The sequence below is a fragment of the Pygocentrus nattereri genome, chromosome 27 (assembly GCF_015220715.1).
Source record: "Pygocentrus nattereri isolate fPygNat1 chromosome 27, fPygNat1.pri, whole genome shotgun sequence".
Lineage (NCBI taxonomy): Eukaryota > Metazoa > Chordata > Actinopteri > Characiformes > Serrasalmidae > Pygocentrus > Pygocentrus nattereri.
In genome coordinates, this window is record NC_051237.1 from 18,311,249 (window position 1) to 18,329,662 (window position 18,414).

The 18,414-nt window shown below is 39.3% G+C and overlaps 1 protein-coding gene across 1 annotated transcript in view; it reads left to right on the top strand.

Moving 5' to 3' along the window:
- cpne4b (copine IVb) overlaps positions 1-18,414 on the top strand; it is a 79,858-nt gene that overhangs the window by 21,354 nt on the left and 40,090 nt on the right. Inside the window, exons 6-8 of the mRNA XM_017693597.2 lie at positions 872-955; positions 1,062-1,151; positions 16,002-16,100. Coding sequence (XP_017549086.1) covers positions 872-955; positions 1,062-1,151; positions 16,002-16,100 — 273 coding nt within the window. The remainder of the gene's footprint in view (positions 1-871; positions 956-1,061; positions 1,152-16,001; positions 16,101-18,414) is intronic.

Below are 18,414 nucleotides of genomic sequence, written 5' to 3' on the forward strand. Positions count from 1 at the left end.
CTAAATTCAGTTTGGCCTTTTTTAATCGCCTTTTTTTTTCTAAATACATATACAATCATTCTGAATTTGTTGCTTGCAACACATCCATACATCCAGTCTTAACTCGCATTTGTGGATGCAGGTAGGAACTGTGTTTACTGGCAACATTTTGTTGAAGTATTGTGATGAGTTCCACCACACAAACATGTTGGTTTTTTAAGTACCTTCTGAGGGATCGAAGGTCATATGCATTCAGTTATGGTTTCCAGCTTTGCCTTTTATGCAGATTTCTCTGGATTCCCTGAATATTTTGATGATATTGTGCAGTGTAGAGAGAAATACCAAAAATTCTTGGAATCGCTTATTGAGGAATCTCAAAACTGTGTGTTTTTTCACTGATGCGTTTTTTTGAGAAAGTGGCGAGCCTCAACCCATCCTTGCTAATGAAGTGCTAGGCATTCCTTCAGCACTCCTATTATTCCCAAGCATAATGACATGATTGCAATTGCAATTTGTAGTTCTTTTGGGAATAAAAGTGGTCCTATGGCATTTCTTGAAGAACGTGTGCAGTCATTCAGTGTACAATATACTCAGAAAAGCATAGGTGATATAGTTTCTCATGATAACAGTAACCCATCATCATTTTGTCCACCCTCAGCTTCAAGTAAAGTCCTTTCTCATTTATTTCTGTTTCAGAGTGGACTTCATCTAATGCTTCTGCCTTGCAGTCAAAACAAACAGCATGAGATCAGCATTAAACCATGAATCAGTCAGATGTTTGCTAAAGAGCCAGCTTAACTGCTCACCGCTCTTAATCTCTCAGTTATGATTAACAGTACAGTTGGAATAGAAGTTGTACTTTTTGGATTTTAAGTGCTTCTCTCTTTCTCAGGATTTTTTTAGCAAGTCAGACCCATTTCTGGAAATCTTCAGAGTCAATGACGATGGCACCGGATCCCTGGTGCATAGAACTGAGGTCTGTTTTAGGGATATAACTCTCAGAAACTAGTTCTGTTTCTACTTATCACTAAGCATTGTGGGAAAGTCTTGTGGTCAGTCTTTTCCTTTCCTGTTGCTTACAGACCATCATGAACAATCTAAACCCTGTGTGGAAATCGTTCAAAGTTTCGCTAAATACACTCTGCAGTGGCGATCAGGAGCGGGAACTAAAGGTAAGATTGCCCTTAATGTTATTTCAATGCTTCCCTGTTAGCAGCGGTGCTCAGATCATTGGAGCTGTATTTTATTATATGTCCTTACAGCAGGGCTACACAATATATTGCTTGTTAGGCACAATCACCATGTTGGCCTGTGCAGTACTGCTGTCATAGAAGGTTGCAATATGCAAATAAGCCTTCTACCAATTAGCAAGACTCATTAGAGTGGCTCTCTAGAATCATCCTGAGGTTCCTTGATAAATGCTCTGTGAATGTTTTTAGGAACCAAGACAGCCTTGTGATCTAATAAATGTACTGTGCAATATATGCAAATGAGCTTTGTTATGATTGGCTGCTCTGTAATGTATTTCGTTCAAAAAGCAGTCTGGGCTAAAACACTTGTTATAGTGTTAGGGTGAGTGGGTGGGGCTAACCTGCTGTAGGCTGAATTGGTAATGCATAGAAATGTAACATCAGAAATCATATACATTTTTCAGTAATATAGGCCTTCTCCCTCTCCCATAGCGTGTTAGATAGCTTTTTTTAAATGTAAACAGTCTGCAAAGTTACAAAGCTGAACGTACACACTGGAGGTGTGCACTGACTTCTGACTCACTGTCTCCTTCGGAAACCACTTTTCTCAGCTGCCCGAAACGGCTTGTTGGAAATCCAGCCCTATTCCTTTGTTACAGGATAACGTAATCTCGTAACATAGTCCTTATTACTGACCTACCAGCAAGCTTGGCACGCCCACACACAACACACAGCATCTACTGGAGGCCAGGAAGAGTTTGTTCAATTTTGGAGGCATGTTGAGAAGACATCGACCTGACTCTTAGGATCAGACTTTGGCTCAATATGTTCATAGCTGTTCACGAGAAAAAAGTCTGACTGCAGACTGCAAGACAGGGGTGGAACATGTAGGAGCAGAATCGCTCTGGCAGTTGATAAAATAGAACAAAGTGGGCAAGTTGACCAATCAGAGCACACGGGGTTCATCAGGAGGCGGGGCTTAAAGACACAGGAGGTCTAACAGAGCATTTCAACAGGGATGTACAGTATGAGAAAAATAAACCTATTCTAGTAGACCATGAAAAAAATGATTTTGAACACTGAAAATGAGCAGAATAGGTCCCCTTTAAATATTACAAACTAGACACTAAATGTATTTTTTTATGTTTAATGGTTTATTTTAAGTTATTATATACTGTACATTTCATATTCTAATGATCAGGTTACAGTTACTTTTTGCCAAGTTATCCACCTCAAGATTTGATCACTGCTTTTTAAAATGAGGCATTCTGGATGTTAAATATATTATAGCTTCATTCTCAATGCTTTACAGCTTTCTAAATCATTTTAGGATAATCGACAGCTACAATCAGATGCAAAAGTTTGGGTGCCCCATTCAAATTACACATGTTGGGCATTTAATAAGTGAAAAGAAGTTACCACATCCTTGACAGAGAACACACTCAGTTATGGCACTTTTCTGCTAATTTTAGTGCAGTTTCATTGATGCTAGAGCCTATCCCAGCAGTCATTGGGTGAAAGGCAGGATACACCCTGGACAGGTCACCAGTCCATAGCAGGGCATGTTGGAAACATTGATTCCAAATTTTTGAACAGTAATATATCATGCAGCCTTGCCTTATACTCAAATACTGTTCTGTTTATTAGACAGTCTGTTAAATATTGTGCAATCAGGACTGCATTGCTTTCACTTCCTGTGTAGACCAGTATCTGTAGACCAGGTGCAGTGCTCTTCCCTTTTTTCCTAAAAGGTTTTAAGGCATTCTGTAAATCTGAGTGATTCCAGCTAGGAAAGAAACCTACTAGCAAAAGTTTGGTACTCAGACAAGTCTCCTCAAACCTATATGGTGTTCAGAGATAGGAATAAGTGTGGTGAGTAGAGGTCAGCCTAGGCAGAGTAATCCAGATTGTAATTTCAGCACAATCAGATGGATGGAAGTTCATTTTAATATGAACTTGTCCATTTATCTCTAAAATTTAGCCCAGTCACAGGGTTTATTACAAGTGCTGCAGTGTGGCTGTATAGAGAGATATTCTGCTGTAATTTACTCTGGTATTGCTCAAGACATCAGGCACTATAACTGTCATTTCATTAAGGTCAATTATTCATTAAAAACATCAATTTGTGTCATTGAATTCAAAACAAAAGCACTGTCAATGATCTTTATTGTTCATATAAACAGCTATTCAGACAAACGGCTATACTCTGTAGGATGTGTTGGGGCTTCTGTTGTTTCACTGCACCATAAAAAAAGAAATTGCTTGCAGCTAGAGAGAAAACAAAAGGAGGAGGCAATTCATTGATTGCAATATGACTATGATAGTTTTCAGTGCTCAACATGGTGGCTGTATTATGGGAAGCATATTGAATAACCTCACTGCCCTCCATGCAGCAGACCAAGTTTGGATTCTACCTGGGGGAAGCACACAATGAGTAAGTTTACATGCACTTAATAATCCGACAACTGCAGAAAATCAGACTTTGTCAGTAATCCAATCAACACATTTATATACACTTACGTAATCAGATAATGGAAAAAGCTACAAGAGTCTGGCAGTGGTCAGATTTCTGCTCTGCAACCAGCCAATAAATTCACAGAATAACATGTGACATAGACGTGATATAAACTCAAACTACATGCTGTGGCTTTTAAAACACTTTACCACTTTACCTGAGAATATGAACGTAAGTCATCTAGAAAATAAAAACTATTCAAATCACATCAGAATGGGAAATCTGAAAGAAATCTGAATAAGGCTTTACATGCACTGTGAAATCAAAGTACTGAGCTAAAATCCAGCTCTTTAATCGGATTTCTAGTTGGGAGTATGGTGTGTACACGACTATTTGAATAATCCGAAAAGTGCAGAAATCAGATTCCGATTAATGATCAAATTATTGAGTGCATGTGAACACACCCAATGACAATAACAGTTCTTAGGCAAGATTTCTAATGCAACAGTCACATACCTCTGTAACATTATTAAAACTGTTGCTCTGGATAAAAGCTGTCTGCCAGTAATGCCAGTAATGTGAGTCTCACTCTTGTATAAAAAGAGCCTGTTGCCTTGTTGGTGAAGGTTTATGTTGGAAGAAACTCCTTTGTTGAGGAGATATGTTCATGCGTTAAGCCTGAAAAGCCTTACTTCTGTGACTTTTGCGTTTTTCTAATAGCGCTTTCATATGTATTTTGGAAACATTCACTTATGGGTTTTCATTCTCAGGGGTCAGGGGGTGGGAGAGGAAGGAAAACATGCTAAGATATTATTGGTTAGTATATTTTTTTTTATGTTAATACAACCAAATGTTAGAGGCCAGCAAAAGTCACTACTCTTCTATCACAGATTACAGAGAAATTTTGTCTTTTGAATGATATGACATAATAAATAGGGCAGTCGTGGGCTGGAGGTTAGGGAACCAGGCTCGTGACCGGAAGGTCGCCAGTTCAATCCCCAGAGCCGACAGCACGTGATTGAGGTGTCCTTGAGCGAGACACCTAACCCCCAACTGCTCCCCAGGTGCTGAGGATTGGGCTGCCCACCGCTCCGGGCAAGTGTGCTCACTGCCCCCTGATGTGTGTGTGTGTGTGCTCACTAGTGTGTATGTGGTGTTTCACTTCACGGATGGGTGAAATGCGGAGGTGAAATTTCCCCGCTGTGGGACTAATAAGGGTCAATTAATTATTTGTTTTTCTCCATTCCGGTTGATTAGAGCTTGGTCATGTATGACTAGAAACATCTGCTGGCTAAGATTGACGTCAACTGGACAGACTTTTCTATGAGGACCTTGTTGTTTCATAGACGGACCTTTAAATGATGGCAGAACTGTGACAGGAGCAAATAGTGGTATAATTGATTAGTTGATCAATCCAACAACAGTTAATTAAAAAAGCACGATACATGTCTTCAATACAGTTTAGCCACAAATATCAGCACAGTGGTACCTTTCTGAAAGAAAGAGGTAAAATTCCATGGCATCTTCCGTCTGACCGCAGCATGACCACAGGGTCACGTCAGAGCAGAATGGCTTTGGCAGGTTCCCCGTGACGCCAGTCAGCTTCCGTTCCGCTGCAGGACGTGAGCCGACATCTCTCAGAGCGCGCTAATTACCTAGCATCGCTACTGCAGCGGCTAGCTGACAGTTAGCTGAGAGGAACCGACACTGCGTAACAGAGGAGAAGCTGATGTTACAACACCTTCATCCCTTTCAACCCTCTGCGCTCAGTCCTGGTCAGGGCCTGCAGTAAAAGCAGTGCTCTAGCAGCTCTGTGGAGACAGACTGTTCACCAACCTGATGAGAAGAGGAAAGAGTGAGAGAGTGTGAGCTGAGGGCAAATCAGACCCCCTGACGCCCAGGCATCCTTCAAAACCACTTTACAGTGACCTTTGTGGACATATGGAAACATTATACAGCATATGAGTATTAATCCATCCATCCATCCATTTTCTAAGCCGCTTCTCCCTCAGGGTCGCCGGGATGGGGGACGGGGGGGTGGGTGCTGGAGCCTAGCATATGACTATTAATATAATATCATATTGTATAATATCACACACAAAGTTTGGATCCAAACACAGGTTCCTAAACCCATTCCCCGATACTGAACTCTGACATTCTGACAGTTACACACCCATCACTTTCTGTTACGCACCCATCACTTTAACTAACTCATTCTAATTGCACTATTTATACCCACAGACCTTAATCTCGATGTGCCTTATGTCACTTTATTGTTCATTTCAGGGACCTTCTTATATTTATATTATTATTTTTTATTATTCTATTTTTCTACAATTAGTGTTTATTTTTATGGTTAGCGTTCAGTGTTTCTTTAGTGTATATTTAGTGTATATTCACCGTCTGTTTAATGTTTAATGTTATCGCTACGCCATGGAGTCTGAGAGTAACGCAGTTTCAATACTCTGTATGTCCTGTATGTATTATAGTATTGACAGTAAAGCTGACTTGACTTGATGTAGTAATGTGATTACAGTATAATGGCGAGTTATTATATGCATTTTACCTCATAGTTGCAAAGTAATATGATTGTATCATACTGTATTATATTGTATAATCAGTTGTGAGAGTAAACATTCTGTGCACAGAGCCTCGGTGGCTACTGTGAATCTTTTCCTCTTTCTGAGTAAATCTGATAAGACAATGTGTTAAACATGGATTAAGAATATATTTTTCATTTATATACTGTGAGATGTTGAGTAGTGGGTCAGCGGGGTTGTGGTGTGTGTTCCTTGCTGTCCCTCAGGCGGTGACGTGTTGCTGCATATTTTGTGATGAGGGATGCTCTAATGTCCCTCACTAGGGAAAACAGAAGTTTTCAGACTGTGTTAAAAATTCCAAGATTTGGAAGAATCTTTTTCAGTTTTTTAGTGAAATTTTCTCCTGCCACTTTGAATTTTTCACATTGAAGGAGGAAGTGCAGCGCTGTCTCAACCTCACCGACCACAGAGCCTTCTCTCGCTAGGCATCTTTATATCTACCTGTTTCTATGGTCACTGAGCATGTACTCTCTCTCTCTTTCTAACTCCTTCTGAGTCTCTCTCTCTCTTTCTAACTCCTTCTGAGTCTCTCTCTCTCTTTCTAACTCCTTCTGAGTCTCTCTCTCTCACTCTATCTGAGTCTTTCTCTTGCTGTCTGAATCTCTCTCTCTCTTTCTCTCACTCTCTCTCTCTCACTCTATCTGAGTCTTTCTCTTGCTGTCTGAATCTCTCTTTCTCTGAGACTTTCTCTCTCTCTCTCTCTCTCTCTCTCTCTCTCTCTCTCTCTCTCTCTCTCTCCAAATCTCTCTCTGTCTCTTTCTCTCTCTCTCTCTCTCTCTTTCTCTCACTCTATCTGAGTCTTTCTCTTGCTGTCTGAATCTTTCTTTCTCTGAGACTTTCTCTCTCTCTCTCTCTCTCTCTCTCTCTCTCTCTCTCTCTCTCTCTCTCTCTCTCTACAAATCTCTCTCTGTCTCTTTCTCTCTCTCTCTCTCTCTACAAATCTCTCTCTGTCTCTTTCTCTCTGTCTCTCTCTCTCTCTCTCTCTCTCTCTCTCTCTCTCTCTACAAATCTCTCTCTGTCTCTTTCTCTCTGTCTCTCTCTCTCTCTCTCTCTCTCTCTCCAAATCTCTCTCTGTCTCTTTCTCTCTCTCTCTCTCTCTCTCTCTCTCTCTCTTTCTTTCTCTCTCTCTCTCTCTCTCTCTCACTCTATCTGAGTCTTTCTCTTGCTGTCTGAATCTCTCTCTTTCTCTGAGACTCTCTCTCTCTCTCTCTCTCTTTCCTTTCTCTCTCTCTCTCTCTCTCTCTCTCTCTCTCTCTCTCTCTGTCTCTCTCTCTCTCTCTCTGTAGCACATACATATCTCAGTGGTGCAATTGTACTGATTTCAATGATATTCCAGTCAGAATATTGGATAGAAACTGAATTTCTTCAGTGATATATCTTTTTGCAGATACAGTACAACACAAAGTTAACATATTAATATTAAATCTATCTGTATTTAATTTCTATATGGAACACTTACTACCACTTTTAACTCTTTAACCCTTACAATCTAAAAACCAACCAGGTAGAGCTGTGTCTATGGTCTCCGTGGAATGAACATCCACGCCCTGCTGAGCACTTGAGCATTTACTCTTTTGGATGCCAGCAGCTTTTTAAGGGGGAACATGAAAACGGTTCCATTAAAAGTGGCTCGCAACAACACCAACTTTAAAGCACCATCTCTCCTAATTGCACGAACCCATTTATTTCTGCTCATTGTCAGCTGAGAGGCCATTCAAGCTTGAGCACTTGAGTATGCAGTACAAGCTCTTATTTTTTGGACTTGGCCATTGTTGTTGTTGTTTTAGCAGAAGCAGCGATACCCTGCAGCAAGTACTTATAGCAGAACAAACACAGCAATTTGAAAAGGGCCTGTTGGATATTAGATGATCCACTTGCATAAGGAAGAGGAAATTCAAAGGAGACAGTTTAAATTTAAAGACAGAGAGAAAATGAGACTCCTAGCAACCTTACAACAAAACCACCAAAACCATCTCCATCAGATAAACAGTACTTTAAGCTTTCATCTTTGAGAGAGAGGAGAAAATGAAGATCCGCTGATGCTTCAGATCTTAAAAAATCCACAGGTGTTTTTGTCCATCCTTCCACCGTGTGAGGACAACTCAACAATGTGAGCCTTTTGGTCATGCAAAGGGGCATTTACACAGAGATTAGTTAGCAGGCCCAAAAACTAGCTGATTGACCTCAAGTGTTTAGTGCACTTGTTTTGGCTGATTTGACAACTAAGTGCGACTGTCAGGCAGAAATGCTAAATTATTTTTATTAAAATTGCAAATGATTATTTTTTTGACAATGATGGATCATGTCTCTTTTGGTTATTTGACTCCCAGCTTAGTATATTATTATGTTGCATTAAATAAATACTTTTTATTTCACATACACACACACACACGCACACACACGCACACTATATGGTCATATAGCATGTATGTGAAAGTATGTGGTGAGCGCAACTCCATATTAATGCCCATGGTTTTGCAATGGGATGTGCAACAAGCTCACATAGGTGTGAAAGTCAGATGTCCACATTTAGTGTCATTTTGTCATGACAAATAAATATGGACCCCAAAATCATTGCAGTTATAATACGATGATATATTTATAATGGCGCTCAACATCTTTACTATGTGGTGTCACCCAGTCGAGTCCTATAAGTGCTGCATCCTCAGCCCATCTCAGGGAGTCCCTCTTTCCGGTTTCGTTCTTGTTATTGCTCGTTTTTGGTCTTGATGTTGTATCAATACATTGTACAAGATGTAAAACAAACAAAAGTATTTGAACTGAATTGGATAACTGACCATAGCAAAAATATGTTGCACCTGAACTGTTATCACCTTATTGTACTGTGAACGCATAATCAGCAAATTGTGTGCGTCTGTTGGCTCAGCCAACATCTTTTTTTACATGGTCAGTAAAAAGCTGACTTACACAAAGAGCTCTGCTAGCTCATCCTTATTTTAAAGCCAGCAGCCACTTAATGCTAATTAACACCTTCCATTTAATCTTATGGAAAGAGCAATCTGTGATTTCTGTCATAGTAAGCTTTTGGCTATGCAGAGGGGCATTTAAGCAGTAAGTAGGCCCAGGAGTAGGCCCAGCCCGACCATCTATTGACTGATCGACTGAGTCAGCAAGACTGGCTAACTTGATTGACCCCAAATGTTTATATGCATCTGTCTCAGCTGAAAGCACAGCTATCAGGTGTGACTGTCAGACAGAAATGCAAAGTTATTTTAAGCGACGCCATCATGAATAAAGATGAACGTGTTTGTTTAATATTCATGGGCTCCTTACACAGAGCGTTCTGAAAGCTGCGAGGTCGCTCCAGCGATGACATTGATTTCAGTCGGTGATGTGATGTCACCTCCATAATCTGAGGAAGCACTGCATTCCCATTTTAATTAAAGCACTGACTGATACATTAGATCTGATTTAACTTGACAAAACTGTTTTAAGGCAGCCACTTCGCCAGCATAGCAAAGGCTATAGGCATAGTTTCTTTTAATTCTCTTTAAAGGTTTGCTTGCTAGTCTTATCAGGCTGAGAGTAAATTGTGGTACAGGCAGATGTAATCTGATATAGCTGAATATGTCTCTGTTTTGTTATTGATCTTATCACAGCCTTCAGTACTGTTGATTATAGTATCTTAATGAACAATCTTAGTCAGTAGATCTGTTTATCACGGGCTGCTCTGAATACATCTTATCTTACTTATCTAATAGAAATAGTTTCATTGTCTGTCGGACAAAAGATGCTGATCATACTTGTGGGGTGCCCCAGAGGTCTAGTCTTGGGGGCAGTCTAATTTTATTTATAGTCTAATTAAATTTGAGGTCTAATTTTATTTTCTTTTGAAAGTAGCTCCCATTCTGGTGGCAACAGTGTTCAAACTTTTGAACTTGAACTTTTTAAATTTGCAGTCATTTGCTAAATTTTTTGGATGCCCCTTGTTAAATGTTTTGTTGAATTTTATTTAGAAAACCGAAAACACACTTCTGCACATTTCAGTGCAAAATTTAGACTTGATTTTAAATTGCTGGAGTTCACCTTTACATGGTGAAGACCATTTTTATTGTGTTTAATGTGTTCTGGTATTTTATGGTCTTTGTTTGTATTAGGTATTGTTAGTGTGTTGATGCCATTTTATCAGTTTTTCTTTCGTATTTAACATAACACTTTATAACACTTTATTATCTCAGTTCAGATTCTTACAAATAAATAGAGATTGACAGTATTCATTCTATTATATAATTTATTTATATATATATATATATATATATATATATTTATACATATATAAATAAATGTAAACCAATTGTTGCTACCTTATAACTTTTAGATTAGATTTGGTTACTGAATCATTCAATAGTCAAATATTAGTTGCATATTTCAGTTTGTATCTTTCCTTAAAATCATGTTTCCAATCATTTTGTTTGCACTGGATACAAAAGAGTCATAATGGAGCTGAGGATTAGGTGGAAAAGGTGGCTTTTACTCCGCCAGTTGAAAAAGTCAACCACAGCATCTTCGTATTAATATTTTACATGGCCTTCAAATTTTGATTACCCCCTACTAATGTCTCTGCATCAATGATTCATCAACAGCTAGGCTACAGTGTGCTGTCTTCTTGCGCACACACACACAAACACATACAGCATGTGTACAGTCATTAATTCTTGGCGCTATAATATGCACTTTTTGAGGCCTCGTGTTGAGATTTGATTCTGAGTGGGTTTTCAGGTTCAGCATTTGTATTCATGTTGGTGCACAAACATTTGTATTTCAGACACGTTGACCTTTCATAAGTTGCGTTATGCAAGCTTACTCAGTGCAAGCTGTCATGATAGGTCGTTCATATCCTTATTAATAACACACATTTTCATTATTTAGATCATAAAGACAGTATGTACTGCTTCTCTACAGGGACACTGGAGACTACGATTAGCCATAAATGGCTTAAAAATTCAGTTATTACTCTGTGTAAGTGGCTCCTTTAAGGGCCTGTTTTACACCTTGCATTAACATGTGATTCTGGTGATCAGATCAGGTTTAGTGGATTATGATCAGATCACTCAATCCCTATTTGGAGGTGGTCAGAGACGGATCTTGACCACATTTAACATAAGTGTAAATGGAATGCATTGTCAATATCTACATATAATTACTTGAGCACAAATTGCTGAACGCTGGCTAACAGAGGAGAGAACTAGGAATCATAAGATGGAGAATACACACAGCCCCAGTTAACCCTAAACAAACATCTTTCACACACTCTGGGCCAATGAAAACATCCAAGCCAAGCTTGGCAGCTCATATCATAAGAACAAGAGAAAACAAAAGTCAGAATCCTGTCAAACTGCTGAAACATTTTAGTGACAAATGTAAAGTGAATCCAGCCAAAGTCTATTCAGATACAATCCACACTTAAAACACATTAATACAAGTTCTAAGATTCATTTTAACCTGAAATTCAAATCACCCGTTTTACTTTGTTAGTTCATTTTCTTGGACATTTAAGCTTAATTGACCCTTATTAGTCCCACAATGGGGAAATTTCACCTCTGCATTTAACCCATCCGTGAAGTGAAACACCACACACACACTAGTGAGCACACACTAAGGGGCAGTGAGCACACTTGCCTGGAGCGGTGGGCAGCGCCCGGGGAGCAGTTGGGGGTTAGGTGTCTCGCTCAAGGACACCTCAGTCATGTGCTGTCGGCTCTGGGGATCAAACCGGCGACCTTCCGGTCACATGGCTGGTTCCCTAACCTCCAGGCTATGACTCCCCCATTTATTATGTCATATCATTCAAAAGACAAAATTTCTCTGTAATCTGTGATAGAAGAGTAGTGACTTTGGCTGGCCTCTAACATTTGGTTGTATTAACATAAAAAATTATACTAACCAATAATATCTTAGCATGTTTTCCTTCCTCTCCCACCCCCTGACCAATTACATAGAGAGAATGAAAACCCATCACCAGCTCCATAAATTTCTCAGAAGACAATTTCTTTCTTCTCATCACTTTAGTCTCTCACGTTTGATATTTGAAATAGTAAAATAATCACATATGACATATTTCAGTTTGTTTACACTGGCAAGCTGTGATCATAATAACAGGAGTAAGGTAATAATGCTCACACATGTTAGGTAGTTACACTCGTATCTAGGTTTATTATAAAAATAACCTTCCTTTTTTTTCCCCAGATGTCTTTTTCTGTAGCTTTATCCATGAACATGGAAGAAAAGTAATTGCCATGTTTTCCCACTTTTCACGCACCAGTGAAACATATTTTGTTTGTTTCTGGCTAATTACAGTTTATTTATTTTGTGAGTACAGTTGCAACCAACAAGGTTGCTCATGAGCAACTGATGTAGACTTCTTGTCACACTCTTTTTTAAAATCTGTCCAGTTGGGCTGCTGATCATGCATTATCTTAAAGTCTAATATAATAATAATTTCGGTATTTATACAAACCCAATTCCAGAGAATGGATGCAGTGATTTATAAATCTACTGTGACCGATATTTGAATGAAAACAGCACAAATACAAGACATGTAATGCTTTTCTTTATCAGCTTTGTTGTCTTTTTGTAAATATACGTTCATGCTGACAGGAAAAGTTTTTAACAGGAAATGTTAAAAAAAAAAAAAAAGCTTTTTGACATTGTGAAAAAAACGTCTTAAACAGGTGATGCAGTCACGCCTGGATGTATACAAGGAGCATTTTTAAAAGGCCAAGTCCTTTAAGAGCAAGAATGCAAAACATTCATCAGCAAAAAAAAATCTGACAGATTAAAAATGTTCCTCACCTAGGGGTTGCAAGGACCTTAGGTATTTGAGCTCATCTGAAACAGACTTTTGTGTGGTCAAAACGCATATTGTGGTCTGACAAGTCAAACTCGATTGATTGTTTATGGCAATAATAGACGTTATGTTCTCTGAGCTAAAAAAGCTAGGGACAGTCCAGATTGTTACCAGCATAAAGTTGGTATTGTCATGTTGAAATAAAGGGGCAGGAATTATAATAATGATAACACCAAGCTACATTCTGCATGTGTTGCAAAAGCATGGCTGTGTAATCAGATAGTGTGAGTGCTAGACTGTCCTGATTCCTATCTCCTGAAAATATATGGCACATTATTAAGTTCAAAATACAACAACAGCTCAATATGGTTGGACAGCTGAAGACTTGTATAACAGAAGAAATAAAAATGTTTTCAAAACTAGATCTATTTATATCTTTAGTGCCCACATGATTATGAAGTGCTGTTAAGAGGAAAGGTGATGTAACATAGTGGTAAACATGCTCCTGTTCCAACTTTTTGGAATGTGTTGCAGGCATTAAAGTTGGAATGAGGATTGAGGAGGTAAAACATCTTGGATTTTAAATGTAAAATATCAAGTATAGTGTTTTGTACCATTTTCTATTTAATGCAGTTAATTTACTCATTACTGTTTTTATTACCCCTCTGTTTTGCACGTGCGCACCTAGGGGTAGGGTGTCGTGATTCTTGTTGGGATAGAGGAGTGGGTCGAAGTGTTAGGGCTGCATGGCCCTTCAAATGTAGGTTATAGAAATAAACACACAAATCAATAAAGTAAACATGTTTACATGTGTACCGCAAAAAGGTTCTTAAAATGTTAACGGTCACTAACATATATACACGCTAGCTAGCATGTTATGTAGCTAGGCTAACAACAAAAGTCGTTTGCAGACTGTCAAAACCAATCCACCAGCATTCCTAGGCACTAAAAACATCTTTGTGTTCTAACAATTCTCTGATTTGCTGCAGACAACTGCAAAAAGATGTCTATTGCCATATTGAAAATGTCTGGCAAAACTCGTCATGTCTGTTTACATCAACAACTACTGATGACATTTCGGGTTCGTGAAAGGCTGTCCCATTTCCGTTTGGGAAAATTATGGGGAAAAAATATGGGAAAATATGGGAAATAGGATTGGGCCTTAGTAACCGCTAGCTGCATAAAAAAGTGAGTTGCTAATTATCAACTATTGCTCATCTGAACCATAAAGTTATTGTGAAAAAAACATGCTGTGATCACAAATCACAGCGTGGGTGGAATGTATCTCAGCCAATCAGATTGTGCCTATCGTGCATAACAGGTCATATATTGGAAGTAGACTAAAATAACTGATAATTTCTAAGAGGTAAGGTTAGACGTTGAGATTTTAACACACTTTGTTTTTTTATAGCTTAAATAGTATGAAATCCAATAAAATTGCTTTCAGTATTTTTTATTTCCTATTAATTCTTTGCAAGATTGAATTCAAGAAAGAAAATGGATAAATTGTCTTGGGGCAAGCAAGTACATTTGTATTTGAGAGACTATTATTCGTTTTCCTCACTTCGCCACAATCAAATTATGCACTGACACACAGAGGCTGAAAAAGAGAAAAAGAAAATATCAAGGCTTGTGACGATGACAAAACAATCCAAAACGTTCAGCTCATTTAAAACTTTCCTCTTTCTGAAACTTACGACCAGATGCAGAAATTTGCCAAATCTATACCTATAAATCTCAAAGTAACATAAGACAGTCCATTTAAAATGTACATCCTACCCGAAGTACATAAAAAGTGCCTGAAAATGAATTTTACCGAATTATAACTCCATCTCACTGCATATGCATTTGCATTTATATTTATGACATTTATCAGGCGATCTTATCTACTTACAAAGGTGCTATGTAGTCCACTTAGAAATGTATCTCACCTAGTACAAATATATAGCTAAGATACATATTTATGAGTCCACACTGCCCTTGAGCTCGAACACTGCCAGAAACAAAAGCAAGTGCAGATACCAGAATTAAACCTTTACGGCATTGGGCAGACGCTCTTATCCATAGCGACTAACAGTTTGATCATTTTACACAGGGAGGCGAAGGTGGTGTTAGGAGTCTTGCCCAAGGACTCTTATTGGTTTAGTGTAGGGGGCTTGCCCTGGTGGGGGATTGAAACACAGTCTACAGCATAGAAGGCAGAGGTGTTAGCCACTACACTAACCAACCACATATAAGCACGTATAACCAAACATAGTATAAGTTGCAAGTTGCAAGGGTCTGATGGCCCATATAGAACATCAGTCAAGAGCGAGTTTCAGTACTCAAGCCTTGAGGGGCCAAGAGACTGAAGTAACACCTGAGAGAGAGAGAGAAGGTTGAATTCTCCGGACGTTGTAGAGGAGAAACCTGCATGACCCAGTAAGTTTTGCAATATGAACTGAGAACATTAACTAGTCATCCAGAATCACACCAAGACGTCTTGCATCTTCAGACGGAACAACCAAAGAGTTCTCAAATGACGCAGAGAGATCATGATGAGGACCTGCAGTTGCAGGGATGAATAGAAGCTTCAGGTGGTGAGCTGCCATCCATGAAGAGAAGCAACTTGAAACCTCAGAGAAGGTGGGAAGGAGAGCATTAGTTGAGTGTCATCAGCATAGCAGCGGTGAGAGAAGCCTTGAGAGGATATTACCTCACCAAGAGACAGTAATGCCTGAGTAAAGAATGTGTTTCAAAGGGAGGAAATATTAGATATATTATGCCCATTTCTCAGGAACAGCTCATGCCTCAGTGTTACATTAAATGAAAGAAAAGTGGTTCTCTTTTGATGCAACATTACTGATATCAGATTACAGAGAATCAGCCAAAAGTAGGGCTAAATGTGTACAACTCTGTTTGAAATGGTGTCTCATGAATCTTAGTGGCCTGTTTCACTTTTTATCTCTTGTTCTTTCTCTCTTTTTCAGTGTACAGTGTGGGACTGGGACTCAAATGGAAAACATGACTTCATTGGAGAATACCAGACAACCTTCAAAGAGATGAAGGCAGCTATGGAAGGAAAACAGGTACACACATTCACATTGTGATTGTAGGGAATGCCTTAATTTTGCTCTTAAAGGAATAGTTTGGTGAAAACTCTAATTTACACAATTTTCCTCTTACTCCACACCCATAGTCAATCAGCCAAGACATGTTTGGTGTCCAAATTTTGCTTCTTTGGACTAGAACTAGAGCTCGCTAACAAACAATAGAAGTCAGTTGTCACCTAAATCTTTTACACCTCGTTGTTTTACAGATTTGTTGATTTGCGATGACTGTGAGTTATAAAAATGAGCAAAACTTGCTGAATGTAGCTGAATGCTGCAGGCAACGGGCAATGAGTGCTGAATTCTGTCGCCCCTGCAGAATCGGACTCCCCTTCATGCGCATGCAAGTCACGCAGGCATGTGGACGCTTTCCATTTTCTGCAGTTTCTGGACATTTATCCTCAGTTAGAAATGTTAAAATGAACAGTGCATGAAAAGACTATGAAAAGACAATGCAGAACCCTTAAACATAATCCGCGGCGTCCGATTCTTGTATGATGTGCGCGAATGTGAATGGCAGGTGTATTTCTGCACAACATCCCAACGGTCTGCAGTGGCTGCTACACTGTGAGGATTTGTTCATGGTTATAGTTCACAGTCAAACGGTCTCCTGAAACGCATGAACAAATCTGCGGTAAGACTTGCATGCAAGCAGAGACCTGGATGCAGTTCACGAGAAGTTTTAGGTGATGTGTCTACAGTATTTCCATTGGCGTAGTTAAATAAGGACAGTTTGTGAAAATGACATACCATGAACCTCAAACACTGTTGTCTCCTCCTTCCAATGCATCTGCAGAAGAGGGCGGAAAAACAAGAAAATTCCCAAATCGTGACTAATTAATATTAATTGACATAGGAAAGGCAAACTCTGTGCAGTAAAGTACCTTTCCAGGCTGTGAGGGGATGCCGTCACTCTTCAGATTTCTTCCAAGGAGCCCAACTGTCAATGGTCATGGTTTATGGCTGAGCCTGGCTTCCTATTTGCCAACTGAATGTTTCGTAGCTTGTTCAGGTGCCAAAAAATAACTGCAGCACGATTTAATATGGACCAGAAAATTTGATGGATAGGAAGCCAACTTCAGCTCCAGGACAACCTTATTTCAAAGCTGTTGTTTTGCTCCGCACATTTCACTCTGTACAGTTTCTTCAATCTTGGACAATGTTCAGCAAGCTCACTCAGCATTTGTCACTAAAGATAGGGGCAGTTTTAGCTTTATTAGAATCACAACCACAACAGCCACCTGTTAGTGGCCACGCTGTTTTATTCACTTTTAGACCTCATCTTAAATTGAATCTTCCATAGTGAGCTAACGACTTTAATTTACGTTGTTGTTGAGATGAAAAGCAAGTAGCTAGTGTAGGTAATACCAGCTACTAGCAAGCTCCAAGTAACTAGCATAGCTAACTAAAAAATATGACATACCCAGCTTATTCACACAGAGGTCTATTTCATTTCCCTGCCTGTGTCTATGTTGCTTCTGTGTGAGCCATCACAGAGCCTCTGTGTAAACCAGCAAATCAGAGCAGAGCTCATCAAATGATTCATGAGCCCATCAACAAAGGGAAAACATTTTCATTCTAAAGGGTGTAAATGGGCATGTAAAACCACAGCTGGGCATTTCTCGCCTCAACCAAGATCACATCCCTACGTAGAACATAGATATCAGAGAGCAATTTATAATACTGAATAAATACATTCTACCGCACCTTTAAGAAGGTATGCTCAAAGAATTTGTGCCCTGAAATTTTATGCTCAAAGTCTTTTGTAGTGCTGTGAAATAATACCATCCATAATACACACCTGCGTACACACACCTACTCCCCATTTTGACTCTTACTGTTCACTTTCTCTGCAGCACAAAGATGCTGATTCCTATCTGTTTCCTCCAGTAGCCTCTGCAGTGCTCTATTGCTGATTTCCTCTCATGTAGTGGTGAGAGATTCCCTATAGGGGCTTGAAAACTGCAGAAAGAGCCATTTCATACTGAGGACACAGCAGCTCTGTAGTGGTTTTAACCCTATTACACCAGCTGTCCCTGAATAAAATTACACATTCCCTTTAGAGCATCCCTGCCCCGCAATTGTTTAACGCGAGAGATCCATTTTTTTCCCATGAAACTAGTGATCCCTGTTTAGGAAATCCCTGTTTGTCACTGTGCACCCCTCCACCATCGAACTACTACATAAATGTATTCTTCGAAGACCACCCTTCATTTATTTCACTTCCAGTCAGGCACAAGTTCTTTATTTCTTCAGGAGATATTTCAGATGATATTGGATATAAAATAACAAA